General features: G+C 28.4%; 1 protein-coding gene across 1 annotated transcript in view; it reads left to right on the forward strand.

The window, feature by feature from the left end:
- Positions 1-484: 484 nt before the first annotated feature.
- Positions 485-16,178, forward strand: part of LOC119668326 (neuromedin-K receptor-like) — a 24,406-nt gene continuing 8,712 nt past the window's right edge. The window contains exon 1 of the mRNA XM_038077832.1: positions 485-572. Coding sequence (XP_037933760.1) covers positions 485-572 — 88 coding nt within the window. The remainder of the gene's footprint in view (positions 573-16,178) is intronic.

Here is a 16,178-nt window from a genome sequence, read left to right on the forward strand (position 1 = left end):
ATAATACAAAAACAAATTTCACAAATTTTTTATTGTACAGACTTTACCTTATTACTTTGCTTATTAAACAATTGTTTTATTTTTTAGTACAAAAATATCATAATAATACAATGGATATATCTGAAAACTTGGTAGATGACTGAAGAAACTTTATGTGTGAATACATCTATTTTGGATTAGAGAAACTTTTGCTTCCCGATAAATAATAAAAAGGACAATATGCACACATATTGGAGAAGTTGTAGAGACGTTTAAGAAAGTGCAAGACTTTATTAGGTAAACTTTTGCCGGTGAAACAGGTGTAGTTAAATATTAAGTATATTAAGTTAAGTATTAAGTTAAGTATATTAAATTTGAAAGAACTAAACATCGACTATGTTTAAACCTTCAACTACCTTGGTAGGATCTTTCTGTCGTATTTAGCAAGGAATGTGGGATATAATTCCTTGGTCAACGATATCCATAAAATTATTTTTTATTCTAAATGGATAAATGGATAGTATTAACCAAAATAGGTGATGGTAAACATATGAAATGGAATAATAATGAGAAGAATAATCATGAAACGGGAGGTATATAAGTGTTAAAACCACCTATAGCAAAGTCAAGCTCTTGTAAAAAATGAATTAAATTTGCTAGTTATGTAAAATTCGTGTTAAAAAGCTTAAGAATGAGAAAAAAAAATTAGTTATTTAGAAATTTCAGGTAATACGTGATATTATTAGAAGATACTAGCATTATGTCTTCGTTTTTTACAACACTTCTTGTTTGAAAATATGAATACAATGTGTTTCATATATATATATTATAATTTTGAAACTTCTTTATACTTTGGTTACTACTATTGAAATTAATTAAAATAATGTCATTTCTTTAATCATTTTAGAGGAAGAAATAATGATATTTATCTTATAGTGTTAATTTATATTATTTTCAAACAACGTTTTAAATCATATTCAATTGGTTTAATTTCTTAATATATTAATATTAAACACATGGTATATTTATTGGTCTGCTAATAATACATAAATCTATATTTCGCCAACTTTTTTCTTGTAAATATATGTATCTATGAACTTCATTATAGCAAACAAAATATATTAATTTCCTTCACAGTTTGTGAACTCTCGTAAATTCATCCTTGTAAGACCAATAAATGCCAAACTAAATTAGGTGCGAGGAAAGTGTAAACGCATCATTAATTACAATAAAATCAACAAATTTATTGGCAAAAGGTAGAAAAAAATTTACAAAAATAAATGAAAATAAATACGAGGAGTCTACGACTAAGTAAACAACTGCGAAAAAAGCCAGATGAAATCGATATATAATCGAACAAATTGTGTGTAAACGAATTGATTTCGCTGCGACTATAAACAACAAAACTTGTTGATGTAAATAAATTAAATTTAATTTCTACTTTTGTGGTAAAAATAATAATAAAAAATTTTTAAAATTTTTAAAATTAAAATTTCTTAGAATCATATAAACTTATCTCTTTTATCCTCTTCATTCAATTTGCGACAAATAATCTTAAAAGGAAAAGTGGATATAATATATAGTATGGGGAACAAACAATTTAATGCCTACTTAATATCAATTATCCTGTTTTAATGAGCACTTAATTAGCGCAGAGCTTAGAGCACAATTTATGTGTGCACAGTCTTAGCACGCAACAATCCAAATGAGCCAACCAAAGCCCAACCACAAAGTTATATTTACGATTTGAACACTGAGAAGGACACAAAAAATATAAAAAAAATATAAAAAAAATGTAATTATGTCCTGAGTGCAAAGTGTCTTCTTTATTTGCCATATCCACCTCTGCAATGTTGTGTTTTCAGTAGATTATGCTTACTTCATTGGCAGTCCTGTTTTTTTTCCTTGAGGACTAAATACTTCAAGAGAGAAAATAATTAAGAATCCTACTTATATTGTGAGTTTATTTTTTTGTAGACAATATTTGAATTAAATCATGTAATATATAATTTTAAATTATTACTTAAAGATATTCCAGCTGAATTGAAAACATATGTAATTTTTTTGTATGACGTAGTACAGGTAGCAATGGCCACTTTTAAATAGAAATGTTAAAAGCTACTTCTTAATTATAATATTGGTGTTTAATTAACGAAAATTATAAGAATATTAATTAACAATTGTACATATATATTTAAGCAGACCGGTCAGTCGATTCAAAAGTTTATTTAGAAAAATATTTATGATACGTCATTGAAGTAATCATGCTGACATGTCTGCTATGTAATGCTCCATTGTCTTGTGAATAGTCCTTTTTAGATATGCATTGTATATCGTACTTATAAATTAATCATTGCACTGTCTTTCTATTAAAAAAAAAATAAAAACAAGAATATTTTTTATCAAAATTCTTTTTGTTAGTTTAACTTCATTGTTTTTATTTTAAGTGCTTTCACTTAAGCAATTTGAGTCTTAAATTTGTAGTCAACGAAGCGTGGTTCGATAATGGATTCCTGCTTAACAAAATGACAAAGTCTTTTAATGTTTTTCTTCTTCAAGGAATATTAAAAAACATTCTTTTACATGCTATATGATATATATAGGTTAAAAAAGTACAATATATAGAATACACAATAAGAATATACATGAATTTGAAAGCTGAAATATTCGACATATGTTTAAACTATAATAGTACACAGTAAATATGCTGCTAAATAAAATATTTAATAAAAAATATGAATTTATTAAAATTGTTAGTAACAAAAATAAAAATCTAATCTTATATTTTTATATGTTTTGATATGTATAAATATTTTTGCCTTTGTTATATGACAACATTATGGATAAATGGTTTATGCTTATATTAATAATGTTAGATTTGCTTATAAACAAATGATATAATGAGTTTTAGCAGTACCAGTGCTATAAGCGAGATTACAGCGGCGCACTATAACTATTATCGAGACCCATATGAATAAATCTCAGGCTGCTACTCTGTCGATTGAGCAGTAAAAATCGTTTGAAATTCAACGATGGGTATTGTGCACTACTGAATATGATATAATGTATCTCCAACGTGATAGGTTACTATTTATTTGCAGTAAAAAAACAAGAAATAAGTAAGCTTCATAGTTTAGTGCTTTTGAGTTTTTGAAATTTAAAGAAATTAATTTATAACAAATTTTTTTGACGAATCAGGCGTCTTTTCATTTTTGTCAACCTAAGGCAAAAAGTTTTATAGTTTTTATAAAATGTTTCAAAGTAAAAAGGTTTACTGGAAAACAGTGTTTTGACTTAATCATATGCTTCCTTATTTCTATCGCCCTGAGTTCACACCCCAATATCTGTATGTTTATGACTGAACAATTATAATTATAAATTATAATTACAATTATAAATCGTTGAGAAAGTTATTACATCTTGAGGTAGTATTCGGAAAAAACTCATCAATTAATATGAATTTATTTTGTCATCTTCGATATAAACTCCATGGGGTGAGCTACATTCATAGCACGACTTAATCCAATGTTTCATTTTAGGTCTAATAAGCCTATAGCCTTTAACTCTCACAACAAATGTTCTTTTATTGTTGCAATCGGTTTCAAACTTTCCTCATTACATTTCACTAATTTACAAACAAAATATTACAGAATTAAATTATAGTAGAATCTTCTGCGGACGTTTTTTAAGAAGTCTCCTACAAAGTTTAGATTCCTTTTGTTGACCAAGAAAATATAGCGAAAGACTTCTAATAACGTACATATGCGATCCACATTTCTTTGCATTATTTGTGCTGTTAATTTTACTTTTGTGTTATTCATTTTTATTTTAATTTTTTTGTTTATTTTAGTTATTTTTCTTATCCAAATTCTTTACATTTAGGCTTTTTTCCATTTTACAAAGAGATGTCCATAAAATGTGAAATATTGAATATTGTTTAATCATATATTTGGTGATTGGTTGCTGCACTAAGATTTTGAAAACTGTGATTAATGTAAGTGGCAAATATAAAAAAGTGGATCTTTATGCGATTAAAATAAAACTTAGGATTTAGTAATTCATCTGTCAGTATTTGAAATAAAATATTATCAAACAACGATAGTAATTAGTTTTATCATATTGTTGCAATAAAATGCAACAAATCAAGTCTCATATATTGAAAAACAAGCGCTCTATATCTATAGTTAATTTTATCTATAGTACTTAAATCTAAGGACTGGTTTATTTTTGTACCATAAATTAATACTAATTAAGTTCAATAAAATAACATATACGATAGGCAATCAATGGACCAATTAAAATGCTGACTTATAAAATCAAGTCTCATATACAGAAAAAGAAGCGTTCTACATCTATAGTAAATTTTATCTATAGTACTTAAATCTAATAACTCGTTTATTATTATTAAAAATAGTAATAGTAATTAAGTTCAATAAAATAACATATACGATAGGAAATCAATGGACTAAGTAATGTGAAAAACTAAGAGAACAGGAATTATTTTTTCAAGTTGACTAAATTTTAAATATTGTTTGCATATTTTAGCGTATTGTCTGGTCATCCAAAAAATAGAGTATTTAGATTTAACAAAAATTCACTCCACCTATTCACGTAAAAACCTAAAATATACATATTTATGCTTTGGGGGTTATAGCTGCACAATTATTAGCATTTAAAAGACCAAATGTTGGAAATACTCTTAGACTTTAGATGTTGGAACCAATCCACATATGCATGGAGAAAAAAATGAAAGGAACGAAAATAAACTTCAAAATATTGTAGCTTTTTAGATAAAAAAATAAAATTCACACAAATCGATTTAACTTGTTTCATTTTGCGTTGGACTACGACATGTGCTAAAGCTATTTTTTGCCAATCGGGCGTTTAACACTTAAGCAAATCCATAGATTCATACGTTAAAATGCAGGAATAGAAGACACCAATTGCTTTATTCTACTCAATTCAACAAAAACGATATCCAAGTAAAAATATTTTGCCAAAAAAAGTGTTCAAATCATGGCGCACCAAACAAATTGTTGTGAAAACGCAGACAAAACAAAAAGAAACCAACAAAAACAAGGAAGCGATGGATCGTCCATTGTGACCTGGGCAAGGAAGCACATACATCCTGTGTCGCATCCTTGTGTCTATGCAGAAATCCACACTGAACAAATGCAAAAATGCAGACGAAAGAGTTTAATTTGATAATGTCAAGCATTTATTTTATCTCAAATTTAATGTTCAACAATTGACTCGAGTTGAATTTTATTTAAAGTTGTGAATTTTGTTCATTAAATGAAAAATTTTAAAAACAAATGATATTAATTTTCAATATTGTCTTAAGTGAAAAAAAAACCTGCAGAAACCTATTCTTGTTTTATAAAAATATTTTTAGCAAAATAAAAATTAAAGTTACGATAGTTTCAGATCCTTAGAAGTTACGATTGATACACTTCGTTATTATCATTAGAAGACTTATTGTAGATATACGAGCATTATTCAAATTAAAACAGATGATGTAACTAAATTTAGTAAAGCACAGATATATGTATTTCAATATTATATAAACAATTTAGATGGTAAAATAACTCATTTGAACTTTATGATTAAGCCAAAATATTGCAATTTATTTCACATTTATTTTTAGTATTATTTTTCTAACAAAGTGCAATAAACTGCGTTCTACAATATATGAAAGCGATTTCTTTGATCTTAACTTGTCATTTATTTTCATTGGGGGACTTCACGTTTACAATGCGTAACCCAACTCTTCATTCCTGCCTTCATTTGCATATTACAACTTTGATGTGGTTATTCCACAGAAAATTTTTCAGACAATTTGCCTCTTAGCAACATTCAAATTTGTTAGAATGGCCAGCTTTTTCAAGCTAAGTCATAAGAAATTAGTTTTGAAGAAAGAAAATCCATAAAAAAGAGAATATCAAAGAATATGTGAGCCTATCTAGATTCATTAAAAATAAAATAGGAACAATGGGAAGTTTTTAGTTAGAAAAGAAAACACCACCAACATTTCTCAAAGTATCTATCTATCTTGAAAAGAACTGCAATTACAAATAAAATAAATTAAATTTATCCAAAGCTGAATTCAATTAAAAATCATTATTTAAATAATAATCTTTTAAAAATAAATCAAAATTCACATAAATTAAGTCAAAATTGTCAAAAGCCAAACTAAATCAAAAACAAGTATTTTATTTCATATTGGATTTTAGTACTATGATACGCTCTACTTAAAAGCTTTAAATAGTTAATATTAAATTAAACAAAATTAATTTATATATAATGAAGTGTAATAGATTTGTTAAAAAAAATTTTTATATTTACTTACTTTCTTATTTGCATAAAGATACAATCATGCATTGCAATTAAAACAATATTGGAATGAAATTTTAAGAGTCCCTCCATTCTATTTGACTAATTTCTGTGTTCCTCACAAGCTCCACTAATTATTCGATGACTGATCTAAGATCAGTTATCAGGGATCTAAGATCCCTCTGAGATTAGATAGTGCTAGCAGTGCTAGCCTGTCAGTTTTATTGTATAGTTTCAGGTCTGTGTCCTTTATATATTATTTGACCGGATCTATTCTGAGATCTCTTAGCATGTCATTTCTGCGGATGTACCATGGCCTTGCGGATGTCTTCGGAGAGCTTGACTTTGAGCAACTTGTAGGTATGATATGTTGTTTATTGCAAGAAAGTACATATTTATTTGTATAACAGGTATTTTTAGAGTTATGATTTATGTCATCTAATGACAAACATTTGGACAATTAAGTGGTGATTTATATTAACATATTTCATCATGAATACACCTACTCCATAATATGCCATCAATTAAGAAATAATTTCTTAGCTTTATTCAATTAGTGTTCAGCTTAGTTTAAATATAAATATATTAGTTACTCTTCATATATTTAAAAAAGATGTGTATATAATCTTAAATATATAGGCTAATATTACAAAATTCCTAACCTAATATAATATTTTCTATTTAATCAAATCTATGTAGGTTCAAATCTCAGCTAGGTCTGCCCTATAAACATGCTTTAAAAACATCGAAAAATGCTTAGTGGCCACGTCTCAGGACTGAAGCTTCAAGCACACATTGGGCTGATAATTAATTGTTGGTAACTAACATAATGCCTACAGGGAATCACTAAGTCTATCTGAAATCACGAAAGACCAATAGTTCTTACTGACCTAACCTATATATTGAATTTTCCCTTTATTTTATTTTAATTTTAAAACATTAAAGGTATTTGAAAAAAATTATATATCTTAAGATTTTTTAAATTTAAATTTAACCAATGTAACTTAAAACAATTGTTAATTTTATAGTAAATTTAGCAATGCTGTTTCTTTTTTTACTTTACTTTACACGCACGTCTCGACTTATATACGGTTTTCAGCATATGCGCTTTTCCTGCTAGTATCTAAGATACTTTAGAGAAGGCAATAACTGCTTCTGGAGCAAAAGTATCGTTATAAATCTTATTTTAAACTACTTTTAATATGAATGAGCTGGGAAGAGAAGAGGCTCACATGCTTTATTGCTTTAAATCTTCCTTTATGCGCTCAAGCAGTCATGTATGCTACTTAAGCGTAAATTTGTAATGTGAACCTCTCTAGTGTAATAAATTTTAGTATTAAAGATATTTCCACAAATACCATTAAAAATGTATTTTGTGTTTAAAATATAATTTAATGATAGATTTTTTATTTAAAAATAAATTTTTGTATACGTATAAAAAAAATATATTGCTAAATATTAAATATTTTAAATTACATAAGAAAGATTAGAAATTGAGTTTAATTTTTTAATTACATTTTAATTAAATGTAGTAAAAACAATTACAAAAGAAAAAAAATGTTAGAAACATATATAAAAATATATATAAAACTTATATATATATAAAATAAAATATTATTGTGGTACTTCAAATTGATTCACGTCCATTTTTAATAAGTAAAAATACTTGAAACGTGAAAATGCTTTAATTGAAATATTTCAATACAGAGACTATTCTTTAATTTATTTCAGAGGTTTTAATAGTTTTACTGTAGGGTTCAAAATATATATAACTCACAAAAATGACAGTAAATCTAATCACTTTTAAATATATTTTTGTAACACAAACCTATTTAGTATAAGTATATATGAAGTACTCATATAGCATACAGGGAATATTGAATCATTTTCCATTGACTCAATGTATCCAAGCAAACTGTTATAGTATAAAATAAGTTCGTTAGAATTCAGCATTTTTAATATTTTCTTATTAAGACATATTCAGTTAAATTCATAAGCTCTAAACATATCAACCATTAAAGATTAAAACGGTGATAAAAAATTCCTCGAAATATGTTAATTTACTGTATTATTTAGTAATCCTGCTATTTTGTTACTTCGGACAATTTTGAATTTACACTTCTTTTTTTTAGAACTTTAATTCATAACTTAAAAGTCGACACGTTTGCTGCAGACGTTTATCAACTACTTTTCACTTCCTTTCAATTTCTAAAACTCAATTTATTTTTAGAAAAATATCAAAAATTGTCTTAAATGACAACATCTGAGAAGAATGGTATTCGTCTCACTTTGTGTTTAAAAATGGTGCTTATGTCATGACACTCCAAAGAACTGCAGGCACTATTTTCACTCGGTCTTACCTTCTTCCTATCACCACAAGGTGTTTGTCTTGAATTGCTTAACTGCTGCTCAGGCACCGGCACCGGCACCGGCTCCCGGCAAGTGCTCAACTTCAAGACACAAAAAATGTGCTAAGCTGCAAGCGCCGCCAGTTTGAATTCCGTAAAACTGCTACTTATGCTCAGGATGCAAGAAACGCTTAAGTGTGCACTTGACATAAGTGTAGAAAACACTCGACTTGATATCCTTAAAACTAACTCAATGGCGTAATAGATACGCCATTTCTATAAGCGAGCAAACAAAGGCGCAAATCCTACAAATATTTTTGATATCATTTTTTTTTTCATTTTAGTATTACTTCTGCTCTTTCTATCCACGAAACTCAACATATAAACTTAATTTTATTTATTTACTTTATTATGTCGATTAAAATTGTTAATTTGTTTATTTAGCTTTTAGCAAACAAAGGCGGCATTTATAATAAACACATAATTTGCGTTTTCTGTTAATTGGAAAATAATTTGTGCGCTTTCATCGTCTGCACTTAGAACTTAATTAATCCAAATTATCGTTCATTTGCATTTAATGAGTGCATAATAAACTTCATTAAGCGGGTGCAATTATAACTTAATTTACCAACCTTACCAACCCTGCTTTTGCCAGCAGCTTGCATCAGAGTTGCTCCTTATTTGTCTTACTGCATTGATTGCTGGCAATGCATTCAGTAGCGTTCGTAAGCAGACTTCAACGTCTTCGTGATTAAACATTGAATCTGTTTTTAATTAAATGCGTTTTAGTCTACAGTAATTTGCATTTCATCATATTTGCTCAGTTTTGTGGTACGCATTGTCTCAAATAATTGAACAATGCAAAATTAATGGTTGACATGGTTCGAATGCAAATTTTGAAACTTACACATTTGAGTGAAGACTTACACATTTGAAAGATGAATGCATAATTAGTGAGTGCTTATAGGATATTTTTAGTAAAGAACTCTGGAATACCAATTTTAGTAAATCGTTAACAAAACATAACTTGAAATTATCGCATTAAGTATGAATTGCTCTATTGAATTAATATAAGTAATGAAATAAACATTTTCACTCTACCCACAAAAGTATTCAATGCTCAATTTAACTCAGAGAGACAGTACTGGGAATTTCGTGAATAGTTCTCGTAATTGCTTTCATAAGTACTTAATTATATAGTAAATATTATTTGCCACTCCGTTTTCCTTCTTACATGCCCCGCTTTCAGCAATTGTTCTATGAAATTCGAAACGTTCTGCTTATTTCTAAAAAACAAGAGAAATATTCCTATGTTTGACTTTGGACGATGTTATGTATATTAAATGCTGCAAGGTTCATTTATTATATAGTTCTTGACATATATTTAACATATATTTTTATATTACATATTCTTATCTAGACATATATATATATTATATTTTTCAATTAGTAATTGTATATGAATTTAAAACACGATGTAGGATAACCAGCAAAGTATATACTTTTGTTTTTACTATCACATCATTTGATCATTTTCTAAAAAACACTTAAACAGAACTTATTTGTTTAATTAAAATATGCAGATATGACAGGTTTTTGGTCCTGTCGTGTAGCTTCTGCCAAAAAACTTTTACTAATAATGTCATGTGAAATTTATATATAGCGTGCAATAGCCAGTAAAGTAAATTTTGTTTGATGTCATTACCACACAGATATAGGTATTAGATCTGTTTCGACAAAATTTAGTTAAATTTAATTAATACCAAACACTTTTCCAATTAAAATATTTTCATCGGTTTTTATACCATTATTAGTGAAAACCGTTGGTTCTTAATATGGGTAACTGTCTCAATGTCACGAAGTAGTTTACACAATTTATCACTCCATCAAATTTAATACTCATTACCTATCACAGAAGAATTTTCTTCTCAAACTCTTCTAGTGGGTTATGTACACTATTGGTCATTAACTGAACTTTTGTGCAATGCAAAAATACAGATATTATAAGGGACTTGTATTAAATGTTCTTAATTTGTTAAGAGATAGTATTAATGTAGATTTGATTACTTATTCGAAAGGAGTATTTTTTGACAAAGAATTTTCATTACATCTAAAGTCTAATGGCATATTCAGTTTTACGCTAGTTTCCAGATAAATATGGACTCTTACACCAGTAACGTGAGTTCCAAGATGATCAGGTGATTTATAAAACTTTTGCTTTTCTTCTCATTAGCTAAATTAAATTATCGTTAGTAAGTAAGTCTCGTACTAAATGCTTTTGAAAATATATATTTTTTCTTCTTTATTCAAATTTTAATAAAATATTTTTAACACAAATAAAGCTGAATTTGCAACTATTCTAATTAAAATAAAAAAAATTGACCCTTGAGGTTATTGGTTAAAACTAATGAATTTTAGCACAGTGTAGCAGAATTACTGGTTCCTATCCAGTAATGGCTCCGAGCCAGTAGGGAAAATTTTCCGTAGTTACAGTTTTTAAATAAACTATAATTAATGTGGCATAACTTCGTCGTTTTTAACTGATTTGTAGAGATTTGTAATATAAATAAATTTCAATAAATTTTAATAAATTTAATGAATTTTAATAAATTATTATAACACAAATAAAATAGAAAATGTTCTTATGTTGTTACTTATAGATTTTTTCGTCAACATCTCATACATGTTAATTAAAGGTCATATTTTACATAATTTTTCAGTGATTTATGTCACCTGATATAGATATAAAGCATAGACTGCGATGGACCATTTTTTATTTTTGATAACGCTTTATCATTATAACAACTTTAACTATTAGTAAAAAAAATCTTATGAAAAAACTCGGATACATTTACGGAATAAATTCCATACAAACACAAATATTTTTTATTAAAAATTTTATATGGATAGTGGGTGTTACACCCAAATTCGGAACGGTTCAAGTAAGCAGATTGGGCGCAAAATATATTGAAAAGAAAGCTCAACACAAATACTATACTAAAATTTCATGCTAATATCTTTACTGGTTCAGAAAATTGCGAATTCTAAAATACTGTCACGCAATGCGTTTGGTAACACAATAACGACAGGACCAGTCCTAGACTAATCTAAGTAAGATGTAACGCGTCAATATTTAATATTTAGATTTATTATGTTGAGGCTAGTTTAGTCAGTGCACTTGAGCACTTTTACTCTCTATTAACTGCGGGGTTTCTTCTTAACCCATCTCTAACCCTTGATTTTATTATTGTTTATCATGATACCTTAAAATATCTTCTCAGAGTCTGGCTTTGTGCAATTTCTAACTGGCGAATAGTAGTGTTTGAGGCCTTGCTGAACGCTACACATTCATATAGAAGTGACGGTCGAATTACTTGGTTATATATCAACTTCCTGTTCTTGGCATTCAGATTTTCATTTTTGAATAGCGATTAGAAGTGATGAGGAATTTTGGCACAGTATATATAAACAAAATAAAAAATTATTAAATAATACAATATGTATATAAAAGAGAAATCTTTTATTTGGGAATAAATAATATTAATTCAAAAATTTTTATGTTTTTAAAGCGGATATTTATAAAGAAACTAAATTGAAAACTTCAAAGGAAAGAAAAAAGGATAACGTCAGTAAGATAGGAAGATGAAGGAAATGCATTGAAATTACCGGGGGCAGTAAATAACGCAAGTTGTGTTGTCTTTTGATCAGTGAAAGCGCGGAACAAAAAACAAAATGGCCGCCAGACAAAAACCGTTCAAACATGAAATCAAGCATAAAAATAGTCAAAATAATTCAAAAATAAGAACTGAAAATATTTTTAATAAAAAACAAATAAAATTCAAGAGATATTGTAATTGCAATCTGCATAATAGTAAAATGAAATGAAAAAAAAAAACTTGCCATTGTTGGTTTTTGCTTTGTTAGCAACACTAACAAGAGCTGAAAATGAGCTTAAATGCTTTGGGGCCATTTTAATTTCATTTTCACTTCAAGTCAAACTTTCATACACAAAAAAAAACGGATAAAAATAAAAGATTTGTAAGTCCTGCAATAACGCAAAAATAACTTCAATAATGCAAAAATATTTTTGAGCTAAGTTGTAATTTACAAGAAAGATATATGCAACGGAGCAGTGGAGTAGCTGAAATTCCTAAAATGTTAAGAAGAAAAGTAGAAGCGCATCTAAATCAACTGCTATGAAGACCATCAAATTGCTTATATTTCCAACAAAGTCTACAACAAATACTGTTAGCAGCGTTTTAAAAGTGCATAAAACTACAAAATTTGCAATGGCATCGCGTACGGCGTTACTAACTGAGGTAACGGAGCACCACTTCACCACTTAAGCCAACTCAATTTTGCTTGGCACAAAATGAAATAAAAATAAATAAATAAGAATTTTGGATAGCTGCGGAGTTAAAAAAAATATATTGCACTTTAATGGTTTATGCCAACGAAATTCAGCTGCACATACGTATAAGCACAAGTATCAACAACATGAGAAGCATAAAAAACCACGCAGGAGAAGACAAATGGAAATGTATCCTTCACACACAACCAGCCAAAATAAAGGCAACCGCAAGTAGCGCTAAGCTCGCGCACGTAACAACACAATCCGAAATGCTTGCAACATATGCAATGCAGCATTGCAGCAATGCAATTGCAACACGTATGCCAGCGAACACACACAAATGGCGCCGGAGGCCATATGCAAAAAAAGGACTTTATATCTGTAAATAATACAAAAAAAAGTTTAAAAATTTCAAATAAAAAAATAACAAAATAACAAAACAGGAGTTCGCCAGAAAAAAGCAAACACATCCACATGAAAAGGAAGCAATTTCAGATATTAGTGAACTGCTCCACGCTTGCGGGGAAAAACGTCCGCGTACTTCGCATAGCTCGCTGAAATATGGTGCGAGCATTTCACCGACATGCACACTCGATTTGGGGATTACTTTGGCGTATACGTAGCTGCATATATCCTAATCCTTCACTTGTAGTCACGTTTCGAAAGTTTGTTACATGTAAAATAAGAACACGTACTCTGGCACATATATAAGCATCCTTCTTCAGGAGCATGTAGCATGCAGCATATCCTGGCGCAGTCTGAGAAGTTGGCAAGAAATTTAAAAGAAATATGTTACATGCAAGGAGCGGTGAAATAGTGAAAGAAAATTTGTTTGAAAATTTAAACAAATATTTTTATAAGTGTAAATGATTAAAATGTATGCAGTTTCTGTATTATCTTTAGTGTGTATTTTTGGCGAATAAATTATTTCTCATATTCACACGGTAGTTAATCACAAGGTGCGTAACTTCTGGAGAAATGAATAGTACATAATGCATAAGAAGATAAAAGAGTGTAATGAATCGAAATATAATGTATGTTGAAATAAAGCAAGTAAATAGTATATAAATACTAGCATATAAAACTAACATTATACACATATTTGAATATTAATAAAATTCAAAATATATAAACCCTATATAAACACTTCACATGTATAGCACTACATAACTATAGTTTTGAAAACACTATAAGTGAGTCAGATTATCAACACTTAAAGGCTTCTTATCTTGCTTTATTGTCTAATATTATGTTCTCACATAACACATATGTGCATAAGCCACAAATCATCATCAGATAATCTGACAGCTTTCTTTCCCTGATGAAAGTTTTCATAAACTAGATTTCATACTAATGCTCAAGTCATTATCAGATAATCAGATAGCTTTCCTTTCCTAATGAAAGTATTGATAAATCGATCTTTCACACATAAGCCACAAGTCGTCATCAGATAATCAGTCAGCTTTCTTTCTTTGATGAAAGTATTTGTGATCGAATTTGTATATTTCAGCCACACGTCGTCATCAGACAATCTGTCAGCTTTCTTTCTCTAATGAAAGTATTCCTGATGGAATTTTTATGTTTAAGCCACAAGACGTCATAAGAAATTAGTCAGCTTTCTTTCCGTGATGAGAGTTTTGATAATCGAGTTTTTATATTAATGCCACAAGTCGTCATCAGACAAATCAATCAGCCTTCCTTTAAAAACGTATTGATAAAAATCTTTCGAAAGTCATTCATTTTGGTTTTTGATCTATAGTTTGGTGATTGAACTGATTGAACATTACATGTGATATTGTTAATAATTTGTTTTAATAACTTGCCGGATTTATTGATTTTATTAAAGCCATTTCCTTTATTGGGAAGACGGTACTGTTATTCCACCAAAAAGGGGGTATTCCATAAAAAGAATAAATATTATTGTTATAAATATTATAATGTTATAAATGTAAAGATATAATAAACATCAAAATCTCTAATATTATGTATTATAACTCACCATAAGTAAAAACCAAATAATAGAGACAAGTATTATATATCCTGCATCAAACATCATTATAAGGAATATTTCAATCGATTTCCGTTGCACTTGCAGTTATATTTTCATTCATGATAAATATGTAGTTCTACTGCCTAGATCATTACATTACATTACATGTTCTATTTTTTATTTACTGTCTCCTTAAATTCTGTTGCAATGTATGGTCTCAATTGGTTGATTTCGTTCATCATAATACCTGAGCGTGAATTTATTGTATGTTGGTTATTTCATCAAGGGTTAATTTCATTATGGTTTAAGTCAATGTTTAAAATATACCTGGAGTGTGATGATGTCAAAGATCACTAGTGGAAGACTGGTTTCAACTTGGAATGCAGACGGATTGAGATTCGTACTTAGCTTCTCGCTTACCATTAACCTTACCAACATGGAAGATGCTACTACTATTATTGGACACATGATAACTGCTTTACTTTCATGGCCGCTTCACAATCAAAAAGTAACAATCCCCGAAGAAGTTTATTAACTTCACAATGTATTTTTATAATGTTGCTGGTGCAATTATTAATCAATGTGGAAACCTACTTGGATCGGTTTCTTTGCGAAAGGGTACATGGTTAGGGGTACTCAGGCGCATAACTTCAATCGCATCTCTTATCTCCTGCCATTTTGTTAGTTCGTTCGAGTTGTGCTTTCTAGTGTAATATTTGGACAATTATATGTTTGCTAGACCAAAAGATCTACAATGTTACATCCTATTGGGAATAAAAATTATTTCTTAAACACAAATACATTGATAGCTATAAATGAATTAAAGCAATGGGAAGAATATTTAAAGTATTCAGTTAAAATTATAAAAAACGAATTACTGCGTTTATTTTTATATATATTTAGACTTCATAACTGATAATGAACTTAGTGCTAACGTTAATTAAGCCTAAAGTTAAGACCAAATGACTTTAAACTGGAATCGCCTTTAATTTTCTCTTAAGTTTCACTTTACTCTACAGATTTATTTGTAATAATATCAAAGTATCTGGCCTAAAGTTTACTCCTACAACAATTTTCATCTTTTGTCGAAGTTTTGTTGTGTGATTAATATGAGTATTAATTAAATAATTTTCATATGACATTTAAATTTTTAAATTTTAATTTTAAATAAATATTT

The sequence above is a fragment of the Teleopsis dalmanni genome, chromosome 1 (assembly GCF_002237135.1).
Source record: "Teleopsis dalmanni isolate 2A chromosome 1, ASM223713v2, whole genome shotgun sequence".
NCBI lineage: Eukaryota > Metazoa > Arthropoda > Insecta > Diptera > Diopsidae > Teleopsis > Teleopsis dalmanni.